This window comes from Bubalus kerabau, chromosome 17 (genome assembly GCF_029407905.1).
Source record: "Bubalus kerabau isolate K-KA32 ecotype Philippines breed swamp buffalo chromosome 17, PCC_UOA_SB_1v2, whole genome shotgun sequence".
Taxonomy (NCBI): domain Eukaryota; kingdom Metazoa; phylum Chordata; class Mammalia; order Artiodactyla; family Bovidae; genus Bubalus; species Bubalus kerabau.
Genome location: NC_073640.1, coordinates 14780738 through 14805178, shown reverse-complemented (window position 1 = coordinate 14805178; position 24441 = coordinate 14780738). Strand labels below are relative to the sequence as shown.

General features: G+C 50.0%; 3 protein-coding genes across 7 annotated transcripts in view; 1 reads left to right on the top strand and 2 right to left on the bottom strand.

Annotated features, from left to right (window-relative positions):
- The window catches only part of GINS2 (GINS complex subunit 2), a 32785-nt gene extending 18732 nt beyond the window's left edge, over positions 1-14053 (top strand). The window contains exons 3-5 of the mRNA XM_055553946.1: positions 9309-9408; positions 12059-12185; positions 12326-14053. Of these exons, the coding sequence (XP_055409921.1) occupies positions 9309-9408; positions 12059-12185; positions 12326-12451 (353 nt within the window). The 3' untranslated portion in view covers positions 12452-14053. The remainder of the gene's footprint in view (positions 1-9308; positions 9409-12058; positions 12186-12325) is intronic.
- IRF8 (interferon regulatory factor 8) overlaps positions 1-24441 on the bottom strand; it is a 558308-nt gene that overhangs the window by 197975 nt on the left and 335892 nt on the right. The window lies entirely within an intron of this gene.
- The window catches only part of GSE1 (Gse1 coiled-coil protein), a 392831-nt gene continuing 384726 nt past the window's right edge, over positions 16337-24441 (bottom strand). For 3 of the 4 annotated variants that reach the window (XM_055553933.1, XM_055553935.1, XM_055553934.1), the window contains exons 13-17: positions 23278-23391; positions 22189-22554; positions 20628-20900; positions 18109-18212; positions 16337-17538 (exon numbers count right to left, since the gene is read on the bottom strand). In XM_055553933.1, coding sequence (XP_055409908.1) covers positions 17404-17538; positions 18109-18212; positions 20628-20900; positions 22189-22554; positions 23278-23391 — 992 coding nt within the window. In that variant the 3' untranslated portion in view covers positions 16337-17403. The remainder of the gene's footprint in view (positions 17539-18108; positions 18213-20627; positions 20901-22188; positions 22555-23277; positions 23392-24441) is intronic. The other variant, XM_055553936.1, reaches the window with a different exon arrangement.

Here is a 24441-nt window from a genome sequence, read left to right as displayed (position 1 = left end):
ATTTGAAATCCTAAAAGATGATGCCGTGAAAGTGCTGCATTCAATATGCCAGCAAATTTGGAAAACTCAGCAGTGGCCACAGGACTGGAAAAGGTCAGTTTTCATTCCAATCCCAAAGAAAGGCAATGCCATAAGAATGTTCAAACTACTGCAAAATTGCACTCATCTCACACATTAGTACAGTAATGTTCAAAATTCTCCAAGCCAGACTTGAAGAATACGTGAACCATGAACTTCCAGATGTTCAAGCTGGATTTAGAAAAGGCAGAGGAACCAGAGATCAAATTGCCAACATCCGCTGGATCATAGAAAATGCAAGAGAGTTCCAGAAAAACATCTATTTCTGCTTTATTGACTATGCCAAACCTTTTGACTGTGTGGATCACAACAAACTGTGGAAAATGCCTCAAAAGATGAGAATACCAGACCACCTGACCTGCCTCTTGAGAAATCTGTATGGAGGTCAGGAAGCAACAGTTAGAACTGGACATGAAAAAACAGACTGATTCCAAATAGGAAAAGGAGTACGTCAAGGCTGTATATTGTCACTCTGCTTATTTAACTTATATGCAGAGTACATCATGAGAAATGCTGGGCTGGATGAAGCACAAGCTGGAATCAAGATTGCCGGGGGAAATATCTATTACCTCAGATATGCAGATGACACCACCCTTATGGCAGAAAGTGAAGAAGAACTGAAGAGCCCCTTGATGAAAGTGAAAGAAGAGAGTGAAAAGTTGGCTTAAAGCTCAACACTCAGAAAACTAAGATCATGGCATCTGGTCCCATCACTTCATGGGAAATAGATGGGGAAACAGTGTCAGACTTTATTTTTTTGGGCCCCAAAATCACTGCAGATGGTGATTGCAGCCATGAAATCAAAAGACGCTTACTCCTTGGAAGGAAAGTTATGACCAACCTAGACAGCATATTCAAAAGCAGAGACATTACTTTGCCAAAAAAGGTTCGTCTAGTCAAGGCTATGGTTTTTCCAGTGGTCATGTATGGATGTCAGAGTTGGACTATAAAGAAAGCTATGTGCCGAAAAATTGATGCTTTTGAATTATGGTGTTGGAGAAGACTCTTGGGAGTCCCTTGGACTGCAAGGAGATCCAACCAGTCCATTCTAAAGGAAATCAGTCCTGAGTGTTCATTGGAAGGACCAATGTTGAAGCTGAAACTCCAGTACTTTGGCCACCTGATGTGAAGAACTGACTCATTGGAAAAGACCCTGATGCTGGGAAAGATTGAACGTGGGAGGAGAAGGGGATGACAGAGGATGAGATGGCTGGATGGCATCACCAACTTGATGGACGTGAGTTTGAGTGAACTTCGGGAGTTGGTGATGGACAGGGAGGCCTGGCGTGCTGCAGTCCATGGGGTCACAAAGAGTTGGACACGGCTGAGTGACTGAACTGAACTGAAAGTTGTGTTAGTTTCAGGTATATAGTGTAGTGATTCAGTTGTATATATACATGTATCCACTCTCTTCACATTCTTTTCCCTTTTCGGTCATTAAAGAATAGTGAGCAGAGAGTTCCGTTAGTGGAAAGAGTCTGGAGACCCTTCCTCCTGTGGACCTTGGTTCTCAGTAAGGACCCAAAAAAGAATCTAAGATCCTACCATTACAAGAAAGTTAATTAACAATAAAGAACAGGTAACCAGGAGTCGGACACAAGTGAGCGACTGAGAAAAGAAAAGAAAGAACAGAGAACACCTCAAGAGAGAGGTGGGCCACTCCAAGGGAGGCAAATGGCCCTAGAGGGCTGGGGTACAAGTTTTTAAGGCAAGGTCATTTGCATAATTGAGGAGGGTCACTGACTGACAACCTTGATTGACAGCAGCAGGTTATATAGCAAGAGGCTCTACTGCACATACCCTTCTCATTAATTAGACATATGTATTCATGGAGTGTTTATGAGCAGCTAATGAGCCCAGTGGCCACCACAGGTTAGTGGTGAGCGTGTGCACGTGCTGCAGTGGGGAAAGTCCCGCCAGCTGGCTGGTGGGTTTTTTCCCAGCCCCTTGACCATTTTGGAGTACTGGTAGGGGTGTATTGTGGGCGCCTAGTATATCGTTCGGTGCGATTAGGCAGTGTGGGCCGCTCAGCTGAAGGGGCCGCTCCTCCTTGCTCTCAGCACCCTGCTGTCAGTCCCTTGTGTTACACAGTTGGTCCCTGTGGGGTATTGATTTTAAGTATGGCAGTGTGTGCATGTCAATCCCAACCTCCAGTATCTCTCTCCCCTCCACTTTTCCTTTATGCCAAGGGTAAGATTGGTTTCTAAATCTGTGAGTCTGTTTCTATTTTGTAAATATATTCATTTGAATCATTTTGTTTTAGAATTTACATATAAGCCATTTCATATGATATTTGTGTTTCTCTGGTTTAGTTTACCTGGTATGATAATCTACATGTTAATCCCGGTTCATCCATGTAGCTGCAGATGGTAGTATTTTATTTGTTTCAATGGCTGAGTAATACTCCATTGTATGTACGTACCACATCTTCTTTATCCATGAATCTCTCCGTGAACATCTGGGTTGCTTGCATGTCTTGGGTGTGGTAAGCAGTGCTGCAGTGAACACTAGGGTGCATGTGTCCATTGGAACCACGGTTTTCTTTGTATCCATAGGAATACGAATGCTGGATCATATGGTGGCTCTATTTTTAGTTTTTTAAGGAATCTTCAAACTGTTCTCCAGAGTGACTGTTGTTGAATCGCTGAGTCGTGTCTGACTCTTTGCCACCCCATGGACTGCAGCACACCAGGCTCCTCTGTCTTCCACTATCTCCCAGAATTTGCTCAAATTCTTGTCCATTGAGTCCGTGATGCTATCTAACCATCTCATCCTCTGCCACCCCTTCTTCTCCTTCCCTCAATCTCTCCCAGCCTCAGGGTCTTTTCCAATGAGTTGGCTTTTCACATTGATTGGCCAAAGTATTGGAACTTCAGCATCAGCCCTTCCAATGAATATGTAGGGTTGATTTCATTTAGGATTGACTGGTTTGATCTTGCAGTCCATGGGACTCTCAAGTCATCTCCAGCACCGCTGTTCCTTAATAATAATAGTGTGGGAGTGTTCCCTTTTCTCTACACCCTCTCCAGCATTTATTTTTTGTAGACTTTTTGATAATGGCCATTCTGACCAGAGTGCAGTGGTATTTTTTGTAGTTTGATTTGTATTTCTCTAACAATTGAAAATGTTGAGCATGTTCTCAACAGGTTCTCAAGAGCCTGTTGCCATCTGTGTATCTGCTTTGGAGACACGTCGATGTAGGACTCTTATCCATTTTTTGATGGGGTTGGTTTTTTGATATTGAGCAGCCTGAGCTCTTTGTCAGTTTTGGATACTAATCCCTTGTCTGTCTCATCATTTGCATATATTTCCTCCTGGTCTGTTGGTTGTCTTGTCATTGTCTTTATGATTTCCTCTGCTGTGCAAAAGCTTTTGACTTTCATTTGCTCCTATTTGCTTTTTTTTAAAAAAAATTTATCTTATATTGAAGTATGCTGCTGCTAAGTCACTTCAGTGGTGTCTGACTCTGTGCAACCCCATAGATGGCAGCCCACCAGGCTCCTCTGTCCCTGGGATTCTCCAGGCAAGAACACTGGAGTGGGTTGCCATTTCCTTCTCCAGTGCATGGAAGTGAAAAGTGAAAGTGAAGTCGCTCAGTTGTGTCCGACTCCTAGCGACCCCATGGACTGCAGCCCACCAGGCTCCTCCATCCTTGGGATTTTCCAGGCAGGAGTACTGGAGTGGGGTGATGCCATTGCCTTCTCTGATATTGAAATATAGTTGCAGAACAGTGATTTTTAGTTTCACATGCACAGCATGATGACTCAGTGATACGTATTACATGTATCTTTCTCAAATTCTTTTTCCATCTTGGTTTACAGAATGGTGAGCAGAGTTACCTGTGTTATACTGTAGGTCCCTGTTGGTTATTTATTGTAAATATAGTAGTGTGTTTATGTCAGTTTCCCAAATTATCTTTCCTCTCCATGTTTTTCTTTTGCTAAGCATAAATTTGTTTACTGAGTCTGTTTCTGTTTTGTAAATACATTTAGTTGTATCATTTTTTTTTTTTTTTTTTAGAATGCACAAGTGATATCATATGATATTTGTCTTTGTTTTCTTTTTGTGTCTGGCTTACTTTACTTAGTATGATAATCTCAAGGTCTATGAATGTTGCTGCACATGGAAATTATCTCATCTTTTTTAAAAAAAATGGAAGTATAGATGATTTACAGTGTTGTGCCCATCTCTGCTGTACAGGGTAGTGACAGTTATATACATACATTCTTTTTTTTTTTAATATTCTTTTCCATTATGGTTTATCCCAGGAGGATGGATATAGTTCTCAGTGGTAAACAGTAGAAACTTATAGTTTATCCATTCTAAATAAAATGGCTTGCATCTGCTCTCTGGTTGCAGTGCTTTGGCCTCTCGTTTATACCTGCTTTTTTTGTTGCAGAGCATAGGCGCTAGGTGCTCAGGCTTCTAGTTGTGGTTGTGGGCTCAGTTGCTGCGTCTAGAGCACATGCTTATCGTTGTGGAGCACGGCTTAGTTGCTCTGCGGATGTGGGGATCAGAGATCATACCTGTGTCTCCTGCGTTGGCAGGCAGGCTCTTTACCACTGAGCCACTAGGGAAGCCCTGGATTTTGTTGATATTGAGCTCTGTGAGCTCTTTGTCAATTTTGGTGATGGATCCCTTCTTGGTCTTATTGTTTGCAGACATTTATTCTATAGGTTGTCTTGTTTTGTTCTTGGTTTCCATTGCTGTGTGAAAGCTTTTGAGTTTAATTAGGTACTGTGTGTTTGTTTTTAAGTTTTATTTCATATTGTAGTGTAGTGGGTCTGTATAGTCAAAGCTATGGTTTTTCCATTAGTCATGTATGGATGAGAGAGTTGGATCATAAAGAAGATTGAGCGCCGAAGAACTGATACTTTTGAACTGTGGTGTTGGAGAAGACTCTTGAGAGTCCCTTGGACTGTAAGGAGATCCATCCAGTCCATCCTAAAGGAAATCAGTCGTGAATATTCATTGGAAGGACTGATGCTGAAGCTGAAGCTCTAATACTTTGGCCAGTTCAGTTCAGTCACTCAGTTGTGTCCGACTCTTTGCGATCCCGTGGACTGCAGCACGCCAGGCCTCCCTGTCCATCACCAACTCCTGGAGTTTACTAAAACTCATGTCTGTTGAGTCCGTGATGCCATCCAACCATCTCATCCTCTGTCGTCCCCTTCTCCTCTCACCTTCAATCTTTCCCAGCATCAGGGTCTTTTCAGATGAATCAGTTCTTCACATCAGGTGGCATTGTTCTTCACATCACAAAGCATTGGAGTTTCAGCTTCAGCATGAGTCCTTCCAGTGAATATTCAGGACTGATCTCCTTTAGGATGGACTGGTTGGATCTCCTTGCTGTCCAAGGGACTCTCAAGAGTCTTCTCCAACACCACAGTTCAAAAGCATCAATTCTTCGGCACTCAGCTTTCTATAAGGAAAGATGTGTCCAACTCTCACATCCATACACAACCACTGGAAAAACAGTAGCTTTTACTAGACGGACCTTTGTTGGCAAAATAATGCCTCTGCTTTGTAATATGCTGTCTAGGTTGGTCATAACTTTCCTTCCAAGGAGTAAGCGTCTTTTAATTTCATGGCTGCAATCACCATCTGCAGTGATTTGGGAGCCCCCCAAAATAAAGTCTGACACTGTTTCCACTGTTTCCCCATCTATTTCCCATGAAGTGATAGGACCGGATGCCATAATCTTCGTTTTCTGAATGTTGAGCTTTAAGCCAACTTTTTCACTCTCCTCTTTCACTTTCATCAAGAGGCTTTTGAGTTCCTCTTCACTTTCTGCCATAAGGGTGGTGTCATCTGCATATCTGAGGTTATTGATATTTCTCCTGGCAATCTTGATTCCAGTTTGTGTTTCCTCCAGTCCAGCGTTTCTCATGATGTACTCTGCATATAAGTTAAATAAGCAGGGTGACAGTATACAGCCTTGATGTACTCCTTTTCCTATTTGGAACCAGTCTGTTGTTCCATGTCCAGTTCTAACTGTTGCTTCCTGAACTTCATACAGATTTATCAAGAGGCAGGTCAGGTGGTCTAGTATTCCCATCTCTTGAAGAATTTTCCACAGTTTATTATGATGCACACAGTCAAAGGACGTAGGATATCTTTTTGGTAGGTCCCAGCAGTTTTTTTGTCGATGGTTGTTCAGCACTTAGTTGTGATTTTGATGTCTTCATAAGAAGAGGTGAGCTCACGTCTCTCTGCCGTCTTGTGTCCACTGTCAGCTGCACAGACACGAAGACCAAATATTGAATTATTCTATTTATGTGATGAATTGTCCTGAGCAGGCAGATCCATAAAGACAAGGGAAATTAGTGGTTGCCTAGGGATGGAGGTTTGAGTGGGTGATAGAAAGATTATGGGTTCCTTTTAGGGTGGTGAAGATACTGTAAAGTCGATTGAAGTGATGGGTGTTCAACTCTGTGACTATATTAAAAACCATTGAGTGGGTGAATTGCATGATATGTCGATTATGCCTCAGTATAAAGGTGTTGGGGAAAAAAAAAAAAAGGAAAATACTGGGTCAAAGAGGCTGTCTGTCTTTATCCCAAACTTTTGCAGGCTTTTTTTCCTCACCTTGGTGATATGAATGGCTCATTACAGAGAAGAATCTCAAATTTATCTAGGGTTGGGTTTGGGGGAATATAGAATCTGAAAAGCCTCTGAATGAGTTTGACTGTCCCCTTCCCTTTGGGAACCACCCAGGGGCCCCTGCCTCCTAGAAGCTTGGACACTTGGAGCCAAGTATGACTCAAATATAGGTTAAGAAAGACTGCGTGAGCATTTTGTCTTTAGTCCGTATCCCAAAGGGGTGTGTGAAGCTGGTGGTCCAGAAACATGGCAGGAAACTCGAGTTCGTTAGGCTTTGAGGGCTTGTTGGTTTTTTTTTAAGCAGGGACACATACCCCCAGCACCCCCCACCCACCGCCCCCCGCCCTGCTGGCTCCCCACACACCAAGGTCCTGGTTCCATCAGCACTTCTTCCCTTTCCAGCCTATTCCAACCCCAGGTGATGTGGGGCAAAAACCTGTCTGGTGGGAGCCCCGAGTCAGCGGGAAGGCGTGGGAGAGTTTCTCTGGGCCTTCTCACGGGCCTGGGCCATCCTGGGGACAGGAGTGGGCATCGCTCATCAGTCCACGAGGGCCGCTGCTGCCGCTGCCACCGTGGATTAGCTCTGCCTGTTCTCAGATGGCGCACAAATGGAATCACCTAGCATGTCAGTTTTTGCTCTCGCTTCTTTTAAATGTTTATTTGGCTGCACGGGGTCTCCGCCGTGGTGTGTGAACTCTTGAGTTCTAGCATGTGGGATCTAACCTAGGACCCCGGCACCGGCAGTGTGGCATCTTTGTCACTGGACCACCAGGGAAGTCCTTGCTCTGACTTCTTTAATTCAGTGTAACGTTCTTGAGATTCGTTACCCCTGTTGTTGTATGTGTTGTTACCTTATTCTTTTATCCTGAATAATGTTTCACTCACTGTGTGAGTATTCCACAGCTTGTCCGCATTCTTCTGTTGGTGGATGTTTGGGTTGTTCCCCATTTTAGGCTATTGTGATCAAGGCTGCTTTGTGAACAGTCGTGTCTGAGTCTTTTTGTGGGTATTTGCTTTTATTTCTCTTGGGTAAATAAATGCCTAGAGCCCTGGAACTGCCAGCTCACAGGGCAGACTGCTCACTCTCGGAGGAGCCGCTCAGCAGCCCTGCAGCGTGGTTGAACCGCTCTTGTGACCCAGCAGAGATGTACGAGCTGCTGCTATTCCGCCCCAGGCCACACTGGGTGTTGTCGGTCTCTGCTGCAGAGATCAGACAGAGGTGTTTTATCCTCTGAGGTAGATGTAAAAAGGGAGAGTCGGTCTGTGGTGTGGGGAAGACGAGTATGGAGAGAGGGCAGGCGGGGGTCCCAACAGGAGCTCAGGGTGGCCCAACCACTGGGTTGATGGAGGTGGGCAGACGTGGTTGGGGTCCAGGTGTGTTTTGAAGACAGGATGGGCAGGGTTTGCTGCGGGACAGGCCGTGGGATCAGAGAGAAGTGAGGGTGCCCACTGGGGCTGCTGGCGGAGCTGGGGGTGCCGTTTCCCAAGACTGGGACCAGCCTGGGCTAGACTGGGAGAGGGGCGTTGACTGTGGGGAGTCAGAGGAGAGTTTTAAGACGGAAGGTGCTGCGTGGAGGCTGACGGACTGGAGAGTGAGGAGGGCGCACTCAGCAGTGAGGGCAGCTGACACGCCGCGTTCCGTGCAGTGAGAGGGGGTTCAGCACGCCCTCGGGGTGCAGGAGTGTGCGGGGAGAAGGCTGGAGAGGGTGAAGACCGGGGGCCCTGGGGGTGGGTGGGCAGTCAGAGGAGACCCCATGCAGAGTGGCCGGTGCGCGCCTTCGCCACAGCCGCAGCCTGGTTCAGGACCGGGGTTTCTCAGCCAGGGGGAAGGACGGGGGAGGCCCGTGTGCGACGTTCCTGCTGGTTGGGATCGGACTCAGCACTTTGGTTCCAGACTTGGGGCTTTCAAGCTCCTCTTAGTTGTAGGTTGTCTTGCTCTCTTCTGAGCAGTGTTTTTTGTCTGTTAATATCTTTGGTTGTGCGGATTCTTCGTTGCTGTGCAGGCTTCCTCTCTAGTGGCAGCCAGCAGGGACTCCTCTTGCTTGCAGTGCACGGGCTTCTCACTGTGGTGGCTTCTCTTGTTGCAGAGCACAGGCTCTAAGCTTAGCTCCAGGGCATGTGGAGTCTTCCGGGACTAGGGATCAAACCCACGTCCGCTGCATTGGCAGGTGGATTCTTATCCACTGTGCCAGCAGGGAAATCCTAAACAAGGTTTGGTATGAAGAAGAAAACTTCGCCAGTCACTAGTTACTATCATGTCCGCTTGCATCAAAGGTAGAATACTTCACTCTCCCCAAGAAAAGACCTGGCTCTGACTGTTCTTAGTCATGCATTCTGCAGGCCCAGCAACAGCTATAACCCAAATCTACCACCTTCTCTAAGAGAAGCTTAGAGGTTTGAAGAAATCAACCCTGTAATATCTAGTTAGTGATAAATAATGATAAAATGTTTTTTTTTGTTGTTTTTTTTTTTTTCTGTTAGTTGATTGACTAGGTAACATGAAGTACTTGGGCAGGTGTGTTCTTTACCACTGCGCCACCTGGGAAACCCACTTGGTAAATTTGGAAGGTTTTAAATATATATTTTGCTTATGGTCATAGTAAAATGTATTCACTTCTAAATTTCAGAAAAGTTGGAGAAGATTCGAGATCATGAACGAAAGGAAGAAACTTTTACACCTATGCCCAGCCCTTACTACATGGAGCTCACCAAACTGCTGTTAAATCAGTGAGTAGCTCCACAGAGCCCACAGCCCATGCTGCCTGCGTCGGTCTGGACCCCTCTCCGCCCCAGCCCTCAGCCTGGAGGCATCAGGCGCGCACACGCTGACTGGGCTCCAGCTCTCCCGCTTCCCCTTTTCCTTTCCTCTGTCCTTCCCTCTCCTGGTGAACCCCTTGTTCTTTTTTCTGTTCTGCATCCTAACCGCCGCTTGTTTCTGGACTCCCTCTCTAACAGTGGCTTTTCTTTCACAGCAGTCACTGTTGTTAGTCACCCTGCACCCCTTTTCTTCTTGGGGCCTGGGTGTCTGAGAGCTTCCATCTCCTGCACAGGGAAGGGCCGGGGCTCCTGTCTGCCTGTGACCCTGAGCTGGATGGGAAGGCCCCTGGTCAGGCTCCCTGTCGGCTTCTCCCTCAGCCAGAGGGCGCTTCTGTAGAGAAGGCTGCGTGGGCCTCCCCTGCCCTCTGGAGCCTCTCCAGGCTTGCAGTCCTGCTCCTGGTGTTCACACTGCATAGCCCGGCTCCCCTCTTCTTGGTCTCACAGCTCTGCAGGCCTTCCTCTCTCTCCAGGGTCCGGGGTCACGCTGGCCTCTCTCACTTCTGCACGTAAGTAGAAGGTCCAGGTCCTCAGAGCACACGTGTGCGTGTCCACTGCCCCGTCCCTCTGCCCAGCGAGTCCCCTGTCCCCGCCTCCTCCTGGGTTTAGCACAGGTCCTGCCCCCAGGTAAGCACGCCTGTCCTTATCCCTGTCTCCAGGGCAGCCCTCGTCAGCGCTCTGCTCTCACCGCTGTCTGCCTGGGCTGCTTCTCTGCCCCCGCCCCCGTTCTCACGGGCGGGGGCCGTCTCGTGCCCCAGCAGTGCCTGGTGCTCACATGTTTGTTGCTCACGTGTTTGTCAATAAATGAATGAATCAGCGGAGAAAGCAGGCAAGTATAGACAGCGTTGCCTAGAAGCAGCTTAGAATGTAGTCTGCACAATGCCAAGCCTTTCAAACGCTGAGCACCTTTTAATTGGTGAATTCAAGGGCAGGTCCAGAACGGAAGTTGGAAGCGGCTTGCTGCCTGCTGTAGAACAGCGAGGGCTGGGGCCCCGTGCATGGCACTGCGGATTCAAGTGGAGACTGCGGATTCAAGTGGAGACTTGCGTCGCGTGGGCTTGTCCTTGAGTTGACCTGAGGCAGCAGTTGGGCAGTTCACAACATTCCCCTTGTACAACCTGCTAAGTGTCCCACTAGGCAGTGGAATTGGTCCTGTAGGCCTAAGTTCTGGTTCTGTTACCGGTGTGGTGTGACAATCTGTTAGGAGAACAGCCTGATGCAGCCCTCACGCCTGGCACTGCCCGGGAGGGGCTCCGTGGCTCGGAGGATGGAGGGACATGTATTAGGGGAGAGGGTGTAGGCAGCACAGAAGGTGAAGAGCCCAGGGCTGTGGAGCGGGGCTGCTGGGACCCGCATGCCTGCTGAGGGCAGGGGAGCGGAAGCCGTGTCCCCAGGAGGGTGTTCAGGCATGGGTGGGAGGGGGTGTCATTCGGAGGACCCAGAGGCTGCCTTGGAGGGGAGTGACTTCAGAAAGAATACAGAAGCAGAGGGAAGGTCTGCACATCTGTAGGTTTTGAAGTTCAGAATATCATGTACACAGTTCCTATCAAACCCCCCATTTCCTTAGAGTCATTCATTCAGCGAAGGGGCCTTTGTTCTGCAGTGCAGTTCACAAGGAGCTGTGGGCCTTTGTTCCTTCACCTGCTGTTCAGACCGTAAGATCCACACGTTTGGGTCTTAAGTCTCCTACATCAGCTTTATACCACTGACTCTCCGTCTCCACCCGTGAGCTCGCTGTAGCCTGCGGAGGCTCATCCAGCCTGTCGTCCCTGGAGTTCATCCCAGGATGCCTGGTGAAGGATGTTGGCCTCTGCTTTTGTCTTAGTTTGTCCCTTCCTTTAGAGGTTAAGGTCAGTTTAAAATGTGTCACAGGAAAGCTGTCAGTGCCCTGCGCGGACTCCAGGCCCGACTTTTACCCCAAATTTGCTATGTATGGGTGGGCTACTTATGCTGATTTTTGTTTTGTAATTTTTGCAAACGTATCTTTGTGGTCTCTGTCCTTCACGGGCTTCTGAGAGGAGGGAAGTGCTGTGCTGTGTAGTGCAGAGGGCTGCGCCTGGCACACAGCCTCCGTCCGTTTTCCCTGGTGGGCTGTAGCCCTGGGGCATTAGCATCAGAGGCCATGACCTCTGAGCCGGCCTTTGAAAGATGTGTTCTAGCGGGAATTGTACAGAACACAGCACAGAGCACCCAGTTACCCCTAGACAGGAAGACCAGCTCAGAGCTGCTGCCCCGATACCTCAGTGTTTTTGGTGAATAAACAGAAGTCCTTGTACTGCAGGCTGCCCGGGACAGCTAATATGAGCACAGCTGACTCGGTGAGCATCCTGGCTGAATTTTCCTGGCACCAAGGTTAACATCCTGGCTGAATTTTCCTGGCACCAAGGTTAACTGCTAGAAATCCTTACATTTTAAAACTGAAAGGTGAAACAGACTTTGACCTTCAAACAGCTTGTGCATTTCTGTCTAAGCAGTGTTTAGGAAGAAGCCACTTTTCCCCGGATGCTGGCCTAATTTACTGCACGCTTCCCTGTGTGACTTAGCTCACATTTTCTTCCTTTAGTGCTTCGGACAACATCCCGAAAGCAGATGAGATCCGGACCCTGATCAAGGACGTGTGGGACACTCGCATAGCCAAGTTCCGGGTGTCTGCCGACAGCTTCGTGAGGCAGCAGGAGGCACACGCCAAGGTGCGCACGACGGGGGCGGGGGCTCAGGGGCCGACGCCCGAGCTGGCTTTCAGAAAACCATTGCTCACTGGTTCTTTATCCAGTAGATTTAACCTTTCTTGAAATCAAAAACTAAACCAGCTGTTTTCCCTCACGTTTAGCTGGATAACTTGACCCTGATGGAGATCAACACCAGTGGGGCTTTCCTCACACAAGCGCTCAACCACATGTACAAACTCCGCACAAACCTGCAGCCTTCGGACAGCGCCCAGTCTCAGGACTTCTAGGCAGGGACCGCTTTGTCCAGGCCCGCATCTGCCGGCAAGAGGCTCCCCAGGCGGCATGAGTGTTCGGGACATGACAGAGATACTCACGTTTCTGGAACTCTAGACCACTTCTGAATCTACGAAAAAAAGTGCAGTGAAGGAAGGAATGGGTTTATAATCTGGTTGGAAAGCAACAGGCTTATGCTCAGTTGAGACATTCTGTAATTCCTTATCTGTGTCTGGGAGCCAGCTGCCTTTTATGGGGGAAGAAAAAGCACTGGCAGAATGGGAGCGTTCTGCAGCAGAGCCCCGGTCTCCTGCACGGGACGGTCGTGTGCAGCTGAGTGTTCAGTGATGTCGGGTGTTGCTTTTGAGATAAGATACAGCAGGACGGTGATGTGGCCACAGCCTTTCTCTTGGGCTACATTCAGAGTCTTCCACAGAGACTGTTCACACTGTGCGGGACAGCCCATGAGCACTCGGCTAGTGACGGTGACCCGTGTTTCTCATTAAGCCCCAATGCACAATCAAGGTGGAATCACCCAATTCTCTTTGGGTTTTTTCCTGCATCACTCCCGCATGAAGGGAGCAGGCTCAGTGGCTTAAGGATCTGACAGAGCAGACTGAAAGGGTTAGCAGACAGCATGCCCTTCCGATCCCCACTCTTGGGTGTCTCTTGTTTGCTTGGCTGCTTCTGGGAAAGGGCTAAAAGGTTGTTTATCAGCAAGAAAGTAGGGGAAATTAATTCCATGTGTGTGTAAGTGAAGCTGAAGATGCGCTGCCAGGGGAAAACGGGGCTTGTGTGGTGATTCTTGGTGGACTGGGGACAGCCTGCTTGAGGCAGCCGTGGCTCGGGCCAGAGTCCTGATTTTCCCTGGAAGGAGAATCTTCAGCTGTAGCACCGCTTGATTCCTTACAGAAAGTACTTTCCCTCAAGTCAGGGGCGGGGGGCAATGACTGTCCAGTCCTGTAATGAGCGGGTTCAATCTCCAGGTGGTTCTTGAGGGTTTCTGAAGCGGGGGTATGTGTGTGATCATGTGACCAACTGGGCCCTGCTGGTGTTTTTACCCTTCAGTGTTTAAAACTCAACTGACTTCAAGTTACCTGGGCGCTATTTGTCCATCCCAGGTGGGTCCCCAGATGTCCCTCTAAACAGCGGCTCGTGTTTAAACACTGAAGGGCCACACACACAGGGACTATGACCCAGAACACTTGATCTCCATAGTTTCATCCCTTCTCCTAAAACCGGGCTGAGGTCCAGTTGAATCTGTCTTCACACTTGTAAAGCTGTAGAATCGTTGAGTTCTTATTTTTTTCCCCTTACTACAACATAAAAAAGATTTTTCTCTTAACATGATTTAGGAAGATTTTATTTTCTGGATGTTGTCAGAAATTACAGCAATATATTCATAAATACCTAATTACTACATTCAACAAATAATATTACAATACAGTTAATTCAAACAAGTACACTTAGAACAGGTTTAATTTCACAGCATCTAAACTGCCCCCAGAGTGACCGAGGCACCGCTCCTCCTCCCCGAGTCCTGGCTGGCTGTCCTGGCAGTTAGCAGCACCACGGGCGTAGCATGGGCCTCCTCAGCTCAGGCAGAGTTAAGGGGTCTAGTTCAGCACTGGATCGGAAGCTGGGGGACAGGCTACTGCAAGCAGTGACGTCGATAGCGTGGGTACTAGAAGAGTAGGGGGCTGCTGCTAAGTGGCTACTCTACACTGTAAGAGGAGCAACTTCCCGTGCTAGCCATCCCCATCTGGTGGTGGGTCCCCGGAACTGTCTACACTTTTAAACCGTGGCTCAGAGGGAAACGGGGTATGTGGCTTAGATTTAGAGATGGGGCAGCATCGTGAGCTACTCGATGGAATGCCACCCCACACACAGACTCAGATTACCTGTTGTTATTCTTTACTAGTTTGCTGAAGGGGGCTCCTTTTAATAGTCTTTGAATTTCCCTGAGGGTATAATCTTTTTTAGCACTTTGCATGCTGCCAATTGTTGCATTTCCTTTAGAATATAGACTAAACTATTGGTCACTTATGTGAGATAATAGATTATGATACTTTATGCCAGTTTGCCTGTTTCTATGAAACAAAGACTCATTTTCAAATGATCAGGTCGTGCAGTGCCAAGTGTGGGGGGGAAGCTCCAGTTACTACTGATCTGATTAAATGCACAGAGCCACACGACTCAGCTTTGGCAGGTACCCCTCAATTTAGCAAAACTCCTTCAGGTCACAAAAATGCTCACACAAAAGTTCCAGAATCACTTCTAGAGAAAATTTGCTATATTTCTGAACTTTGTCTTTCAAAAAACTCAATGTGAAATAGCTGAACAAAAAGCTTTAGGGATTCCATATTTGTCAGCTTTTAAGCCTAAACTGAAAAAAGACTGATGCTACTTACTCTTTCTTTTGGAAGAAGAGTTTTCAGGTTATAAACTGGTCAGTGGGGGGCACGACTGGATATGCGTCTCCCAGAGAGGCGCACTTGTGTTTTCACAAGACCCTCTGTTACCTTTTTCTTTCTTCATGTTGCCTTACTGGTCTGTATTTATATTCTGATTGTCATATTACTTCTTGAGCCCTAGGATATTCGGAGATCCTCACAGGTAGGTGGGGGAGGGGGTGCCACTCAGAAGGGGAAAGCTGTTAATACCCGCTCAGGGACAGAGCTGCCACCCCTGGTCAGCTGTCCTTTAACCTGTGTGCCATGAACTCCTCCCCAGCCAACACACAGCAGCCAAGGGCGCCCCCCGCCAGGTGGTGAGGGGTCGGGGCTGTGCTTTTCCCATCAGGTCTATTCTTCCCTTTGCTTCTAGCCAAGGCCCTTTACCAGCGCCCAGGAGCAAAGGCATCTAGACGTTTTCTATGATGGAGGAGGATGACTGGTGGGAAGTGCCAAGATGTAACCCTTAGGCCTTCAGAAACAGCAAGCAGGTTTTAAATAGAGAAATTCAGTGATGTTTTGCCCTGACTGTTGGCAGTGGGGCTCCCTCTAAACACCTGTCCCCACCTGTGGCACATGGTGCTCTCCATGTCTCTGCCGGGAAGAGGCCCCCAGAACAGCTCTCAGTTCTCAAGTCATTTCTGTAGAGAGGAAAGCACTTGCTGACTGCTGATAATACTGGCGGCACTTTTTGTCTGAGTTTGCTAATAACTGGAAGATTGTTGGCAGGCATACAAAGCAAACTGCGTGGGAACAGATAAAGTGACACAGTGCCATCTGCCAGCAAGCTGTTCTGCACAGCTAAGGTCTGGGCTGAGGGCGTGGCCACTGGTCACAGCGCCTGGCCTTCCTGAAGGTCAGCCAGCCTGTTCCCAGGCTGGGGCGGAGGGGCGGGGGGCAATGACTGATGTGTGGTCCCCTCCCCTCCCCCAGGCGCACCGACCACTGGCTGCCTTGGCCTCTGGTTTAGGCCCACTGGGGCAAGAGCTGCCTTTCTGATCTAGACGCAACCCAGCCTGAACCAGCAGCAACCGCGGCAAGGAGGGCGGGCTCCCCCAGCCCCGCGCTTCGCCCTGATACGATTATCCCCGTTTCCAGAGGCTCCTGCGCTCATCACAGTGAGCCCACGAGGAGAGGTTCTGGCGCACGTAGCTCACCCTGCCTTTAGGCTGTTTCGAAGCTCTGCATCTAAACCAGGCCCCTACCTCCTGCTCAGACTGCTGTAGACACCTTGGCACCCTGTCACAGAAACTGCGCCCACCTCAAAGGTTCTCCTCACGGAGCGCGTGTGTGAAGCTGCGCACACACGCCTGCCTGGTTCCCGCTGGAGACCAGCAGTGCTCGCTGGCTGGGGCAGCAGGGGAGGGCCCGGCGAGAGGGAAGGAGGAACCATGGCTTTCCACATCACTCTCCGGTGCAACTCAAAAATGAAGTGCTCGCGTAGGCGCCAGTGGTAAGCTCTTTTTACTTTTCTTCTTCTTTAATTTTTAAAAACACATCAATAACGTCCTGACCAGCAGCAGTACAAACACTAAAAGCAAGGCTTGGTTTTTTTTTTGCCCAGAAAAACAAAACAAAAACAAAACCCCCAAACAGGAAAACAAACAACAAAAAATCCCCCCAAACCACATATTAAAAATGGCAGGCTTTTTATAACAATAATTAAAGTAATAAAAACATACAAAACTTTGTTTTTTAATATATATACACAGTACAAGGCTGAAGCACCTTTGACTTTTCTCTCAAAATTGACATCTGTATGAAAACACCCCCGCCCCCCACCCGCAGTAACAATCGGGTGGGTGTGGATTAATGTACACATGGAGCTCTGGACACTTTCCCCCACGAAGGAATAACAAGGTACCTTCAGTCTGGCGATTCACTTTAGGTAAGAGCTTTTCCGGGGGAAAGCCTTTGGGTGAGGCTTCGGTTCTGTTGCTTTGTGTGCTCCTAGGACCTGTTGCTTTCAGGAAAATTTTGCGGAAAAATAACTGAAACAAATAAGCCCTTTACTTAGAATGCACCCCACCTTCCTTCTGCTGGAGCGGGTCTCAATCCCAGGGAGGAGTGAGACCAGCCACCCCACGGCCAGAGCAGCCCGGGTTCCTGAGGCCAAAGGACCTGGCAACACGTGACACGCACACCGACGGTCCGCGCCACTCACGCGCCCCAGGGCTGCGAAACAGTCAGATCTTAGTGTTGGTGACGGAGCCTTCATCTTGAGACTAAAAAATGACGACGTTGCAAAGGGTAAAACCGCCTTTAAAAAGGAAGAAACTATGGGCATCTTACACGGGTTGCTTGCCGAATTACAAAGGTGATTCAACTGCATTGAAGTCAAGGCGAGTTCGTTCTTTTTTTCTGGAGCCTGGAATCCTTTGCTTCATGCATGGCACATTCTCTTTTTTTTTTTTTTAAGCGTCAAACCTCCCAGTGAAAAATATTAAATATTCAAGGTAATAAAATAGATAATATTTCTATACTATAGGTTCGGCCTAGTGCAAGGGAAACCGTCACCTTGGGTAACCCTTGAAGTAGCCTCTAGGCCAATGCATTGCAGGCAACGCAAGGCACTTCCGTAAGTGGTCCAGTTCCGCCTGGAGCCGCTCCCGTTCTGAAACGATCTTCTGTTTCTGGCTCCTCAGCTCCTGGAGAGAGATTCGTGTCAGACCCGCAGTTGACACAGTAAGGAAGGCTGTGGGATGCACTCTAACTGCCCCCAGCGTCTCCCAGCGGCAGCTTCTGCCGCTTCAGGAGTGGCCAAGATGTTCAAGCCCCAAACAGGACAGCACTCCTCCCATGGGCGGGAGGAAGCCGGCAGGGCTCTCGCTGTCATGGCTGTGTGTAGGGGGTCCATCCTGTCCCTCCCGCAGGTGGGAGGAAGCTGGCGGGGTTCTCGCTGTCACGGCTGTGTGTATGGGGGGTCCATCCCATCCCAAGAGCTCTCCCCGCTCCCTCCATTCTCCTGAGCACGTCACGGGGGGAGACTGACGTGGGCAGTGCACCAGCCCCGACCCTTCCAGATCCATGTTCTGCAAACAGATGACACTCCCTCCTCAGGTGATTCCTGAATTTACCCCCTATCTCTCAAGAGCACAACTTCCCTTCAAAACTTGTCTGTATGGGTGCTCCTGAACCCAGACTCGAAAGGCTGAATAGGAATAACCACTGTGGAGTCAAGAAAGCCCCCCGGAGCCAGTCTGATCCCTGAGACTCACCGCCATGCTGTGGGAGAGCTGCTCGGCCGTGAGGCTGAGGCTGTAGTGCTGTGCCTCCAGCCGCCTGCACTGCGCCTGCAGCACCTGCCGCTCCAGATCTTGCTCTGAAAAGACAAGCCGGTGTGACGTCTCCTGTGCGCAGGGCCCCGGGCCCCGCGCGGCCTCCTTTCTCCAGAGCAGCTGGCCGAAGCGCTCCCCTTTGGACCACATGGCTCCCTGCCCTGTCGATCGAGCTGGCGACTAGATGTCACTCAAGTGACCCAGCCCGGCGGAGTAAAGACCAAGGACGCAGCGTCCAAGGGCAATGTAAGGGGTGCAGCTTAGGGAATAGTAACAACTTACAGCCTTAATTTGCATTTTTCAAGAAAGATAAAAGGGTTAGACACGAAAACTTTTAAGCTGTTAGAAATTTATAGTTTTAACAAGTAAAATAAAACCTCTCCGAAAGATACTGAGCTTCAAATCTTCAAGGATAAATCTCTGTTTTAACAGTCTCTTCAATAAGTGGTGCTGAGAAAACTAGACAACTGTGTATAATAATGAAGCAGAACACTAACACCATACGCAGAGGTACATTCAGAATGGACTGAAGACCTAAATGTGAGGCTGGTTATTATAAAAACCCTTGGAGAAAAACATAGGCAGGAGAATCTTTGACATAAATTGCAACAAGCTCTTTTGATCCACCTCCTGAAATAATGAAAACAAAAACAAACGGTGGGCCCAAATTAAACTTCAAGGCTTTTGCGGCAAAGGAAACCATAAAAAAAAAAAAAGATAACCCACCGTACAGGAGAACGTATTTATAAAAGATGCAACCAATAAGGAATTTAATCTCCAAAATATGCAAACAGCTCATGTAGCTCAGTATTTAAAAAAAAAAACAACCTAATCAAAAAATGGGTGAAGATTCCCCCCCGCCGCCCCGCCTTATTTTTCTTAATGAATCTTGGGTTCCCTGACCAGGGATTGAACCCACACTTTCCTCACTGGAAAGTGGATTCTTAACCACTGGACCACCACTTCACCATCTGGGTGAGCATCTAGATATTTTTCCAAAGAAGACATAAAGATGGCTGAAAAGATGCTCAACATCACTAATTATCAGAGATGAAAATCAAAACCACCACCTCACCCCATTCAGAATGACCATCATCAAAAAATGTACAGTAAATGCTGGAGAGGGTATGGAGAAAAGGAACCCTCCTACTTGTGGGTGTCTAAACTGGTGCAGCCACTATGAAGAGGACTGTGAAGGTTCCTTTAAAAACTAAAAAGACCTACCATACGATTCAGCAACCCTGGGGGCTATATATCTGGAGAAAACAATAATTTGAATAGATACATGCAATCTTATGTTCACAGCAGCACTGTTAAACAGCCAAAACATGGAAGCAACCTAAATGTCCATCAACAGAGGAATGGATAAAGAAAATGTGGTATATATGTACAGTGGAATACCGCTCAGCCACAGGAAAAATGAAATGCCATTCACAGCAACATGGATAGACCCACAGATGATCATACCGAGTGAAGTAAGAGGAAAACACGTATCACAAATATGATTCCACATATATGTGGAATCTAAAAAAAATGGTACAAATGAAGTTATTTACAACACAGAAATAAAATCAGAAATGCAGAGAACAGCCTTCTGATTATGGGGGTGGGGAATAAATTGGGAGATTGGTTTTAACACAGAACTCTGCTCAAAATTCTAATGGCCGATATGGGAAAAGAACGTAAGAAAGAGTGGATATGTGTATAACAGACTGATTTTTCTGTATACCTGGAACTAACGAATAACTATATATACTTCAATAAAAAGAATATAGGCGTTGATACTCTGTTATGGCTACGAGGGCATTCTTTTTGATTGTATTGAATACTTAGCTGGTTTTACGATGCTTATTTCAAAATATCTGAAATGATTGTGATATTCATGATAAAAACTTCTCTACAGTACGGTAATAAGTAGAATTTGGAAGTGGCGACGGCCAGGGTTCTGACGTTCTGGAGGCCGACAAGGGCTGGCCTCCTGTGCTGAGTGCTGCGCCAGGAGGATCGGAGCCTGTGGGCACGTCCTGAGACACACAGCCTGCAAGGCGCGCCAAAGAGGGAGACCAGGGCTCGGCTGGGTGAAACACTGCCTTTTCTCGGACCTGTGTGCGTAGCCACAGGGCGAGGACGGACAGAATGTTCAGAAGTGCAACAGGACTCGGCGGGGCAAGCAGGCCCAGGTCCACGCTGTCACACCGGGTGGGGCAGGCGCTCGGCGCCTAGGTTCCTCCAGGGAGGACGTCTGTCCCTGAGGAATGGCTGTTGCAAGCTAGCCCGGGCACCCCAGAAGCCCGAGGAGCGGTTCTGAGGCTCCTGTCTGCTTATGGCCCAGGAGCCCGGGGCCTTGTCACTCAAACAGTCCCCAGCCTGGCGATGGAAACCGGCACCCATCGTGAGCCCGCTGAGCCTCCTGGCACACCCTTCCCAGGCCCCCGGCCTGCCTCCCCAGCCCTCCGTACCTTCCACGTGTTCCTGGTAAGCTTCCAGAATGGCCTCGATCCCCTGCCACTTGCGCCTGGGGGGGTCCTCGTCGTCGTCCTCTCCATCGTCCTCCTCCTCCGAGTCCGGGTCCATCTCCTGCGCCAGGGTGCCCTTCCTGCTGGCGGGGGGCTCCTGCTGCCCGTTGTGCTGGGGCGGAGGCAGGCGGCTGGAGGACTGCAACTCGGGGAGGTTGTAGTGGACGGACGCGTCAACCTTGTGGTTCTGCTCCGCCGACAGCACAGCTGCGCTTCCTGAGGAGGGAGACGGCTGTCACAGGGCCCCCAGGGCGGTCACAGCACCCCCAGGGCTGTCACAGGGCCCCCGGGACACGCCCCGGGAGCAGGCAATGCCGTCAGCAGGTCCTGGCAGACCCAACGGAGCGGCGCGAGGCCTCTGCCCTTCGGAGACCAGAGGCGGCTCCATCAGAAAGGCTGGAGTGTGCCGCCGCAATGGTGGCGGAGCTGGCTCCAGGTCACCACACTGTGCCGATGCGCTCGGCTGGGTTAGGCTACGAGCCGCGCCGCCCTGGTCTGTAAAGCGTCTGCACCCTCTCCCAGGACACACAGGCGCTCCGGTCCCTGAGCACACCCCGTGCTACCAAGAATCTGAACAGGCTGGGCCTGTCCAGACTGGGTCTGCTCCGCCTCCCGGTGCAGACAGCAGCCTTGGGCAGTCAGTGGACCCGTAAGGCCCAAAGTGGCAGGGGCTGGATGATGCTCAAGTCCCGAGGAAACAGGCAAGTGTAAAGTCAGGGAAGGGGTGAGATCAGGCAGGAAAAGTTAAGTCCTTAAGCTGCCAGAAAACCTCTGTGGATGTGTCTTAGAGGGAGCATGGGGGTTTAATCTAGCCAAAACATTTCCCTTCTTGAAAAATACGACTCTGAACTCACAAGAAACATCCAACAGGAGAGTTTTGTTTTGCTTTTTTTTTTAAATCCACATCAAAAACCACTACCCTTCACTTTTTCATTTCATCCCTGCTGACAGCATTACTTTACCTGAAGGATACTGACACTGTCAGACCTGTTTATCTAAAAATGCTTCTCTGTCTATTCAGTTTTTTACAGGTCATAGGAGGAAAATTTTAAAAATAGTTTTGGCAAAATAATGTGAAAATAATCATATAATTTTCTCTCGGCTGTTGCTCCCTGAGCATTCTTTTCTAGTCAGTTTCAACCTTTGATTCAGTGGGAATCAAACATACTGACCCCTGTACTCTGAACTGTAGTGACTCCCACACGGAGATGTCCAAGGGGCATCTCGACTCCGGGGGCTCAGGCACAGACCAGAGCAACCAGAATGTCCCTCTAAGTGCCGCTGGGTCTGGTGCTCAAGGGACAGTGGTGTTCCCAGGTGAGTCTGCGGGCAGGCTGGGAGATCCTTGCACCGTGAAAGGCGTGGATCCTATTTTTGCTGAAAAGGCTCCTCCCTTGTCATTACTTTTTTTTTTTTTAACAAAAAAGTCAAATGACTTCTGCTGGGAGGCAGAGTCTGCCTCTAACACCAGATGCCGTGGCCCCAGTCCTAGCGGCCTCCTCACCTTTGTGCTTCTGCAAGGCCTTCTGGGTGGACTGCAGGACGGACTCGTGGAACTGGTGCGCGAACTCTTCCGCCACGAAGGGCTCCCACGGCTTGCTCTTTCCGTTGATGCTGTGCGACAGCGGCACGGGAATGTCCTTGGGCGCGGGGCCCCGGACGTAGTGGAGCATGCTCAGGCTCTTCTTGCCCCCAGGGGCCTCACTCGGCCTGGCCTTCTCACTGCCGGCGGGGGCTGGCTCCTGGATGCGCTCCGGAGGCCGGAGCTGTTCCAGCCTCCCAGGCTCTGTGGCCTTCGGGACGTCAGACAAGGAGGCGGCAATACCCACAGGCTTCTCCGTGTCCAGGGAGGCTTGCTGCGTGGTGGGTTCTTAAGAGACAGAAAGTGAGGAACATGGTCAGACCTACATGTGAACAGGCCGACCCTGATCTCTAACCTAGGACAGAGGACCCGGACTCCGGAGCCATTTAATTAAAGGTCAGCGTGCAATGTTTGGTCTGAGACAGGGTGTGTTTAAGCAGCAAGGCCATTCTTGAAAGGTGCCCCAGGAAGGCGTCTGGGAAGAAGAATGTGAAGGAAGGAGCAAGTCACTTCTGGTCATCCGAGAGGCAGGAAGTTACACAGCCAGATCCAGAGAGAAAGACTGAATTAGGAGCCAAGAACAGGGCCGGACCACCAACATTTCCTGCTTCGTCGGCAGGACAGCAGAGTCAGAGCCGTGAGAGACAGAGACAGAGAGAGAAAGCAGGTGTCACAGGGCCTGCGAGACACACGCCAGGAGCACAGAGCCCAAGCGGCAAGTGCTGAAACTGAAACCCGGGCCACGGCGGGGGGAACAGACGGCGGCTCAGACACACCCGCCACCAGGCCGAGTCCGCCGGAGGAGCCAGGACCCCCACACCCCTGAAAGCGTGACTGCTGACACCGTGCTCCGCTGAGATCTTCCCACGCGCAGGAAGCTTGAGAGAGAGAAGGGAGAGGAAGAAAGAAGCCCGCCGTGTCCGGGAGGAAGACGACCTAGGGTGGTCGGTGGCCTGCGGCCCTGGGCACCCCCGGGACAGTCCCGGGGGTGGCGGATGGGGCTGGCCTTACCGCTCAGGGACACGGCAGGACTGTCCCTCGGAGAGGTCCTGAGCGGGTCTGCCACCGCGGCGGACAGCGCCTTCTGCTTCATGGCCTGGAGCAGCTCAACAAGCCTCTCTTTGTCTGTGAGAAAAGCAGCCCGAGATTACCGGGGGGGATCGCGCCACTCCTGAGCGGGCAGAGGAGCAGGAGTGTGGCTCAGGCCGCGGCCGGCAGGCCTGAGTCCTTCGGAACGAGACACGAAGCCGCAGGCACAGGCTGGCTTTAGAGGAAGAACGTTCACTTTAGAGCCCGGACTCCTTGGCTGTCACCACCTGACGTTTCAGGTGTTCCAAGAACAACGGTGCGCGCATGTGGCGAGTCACAGGTACCTGCGAGCCTCTGTGGGTGAATTCTCATTTTTAAAAAGTTGGACTCAACACAGGAAGCAACCCTGAAAAGCCACACCACGCCTCGGGGCAGGCAGGCTCTCTCCTGGGGCGGTCCACTCCCCGCTGCTCCCGCTGCAAGCATGGCTCCCATGACAGCTGCCACCAGGGAAGAGGGACACACACACACCCCCTGTGACCCCACAGTTCAGGGGCCCCTCGCCGAACTTCCTTAGGACTTGAGTCAGGCCAAGAGACGCGCTTGTCAAAACCCATCACGTTCCCAGGGATGTGTCCTGGTCCCATCACTGCCTCTTTAACAGAGAGCAGGAATCCACGCCCACCGGTTCGGCCCAAAATGAACAAAATGAGCGAAAGCAACTAAAATGACCAATAAGCACTCTTGCTTTCCTGACTTCCTTCCAGAAAGAGGGGACCAGGCCTCAGCAAGGGGGGACAGTGTGGGCGTGCGGCCCAGAAAGGTCAAGTTTTCCCCTGCTGCTGAGCAAGGACAAAGTGTAGACCAAAGAAGGGGGTGCCCCAGAAGGCGAGTTCAGATTCCAGCCCAGTCGGCCCCTCGTGGCCAGACCGATCCGGAAGGGCGAGCTGTCCACACACGGTGGGTGTCGGCCCGGCCCTGCCCCGTGGCTGTGGACCACCCTCACCTCCTGCCATCAGAACGTGAAACGGCAGCCACGTGAGCTGCCCGCGAAGCGGAGACCCAGCAACCACAGGCACTGGAAGACCTGGCCGGGGCAAGAGCGGGTGGGAGTCCACGGCTGACTACACAGGACACCAGCCACCT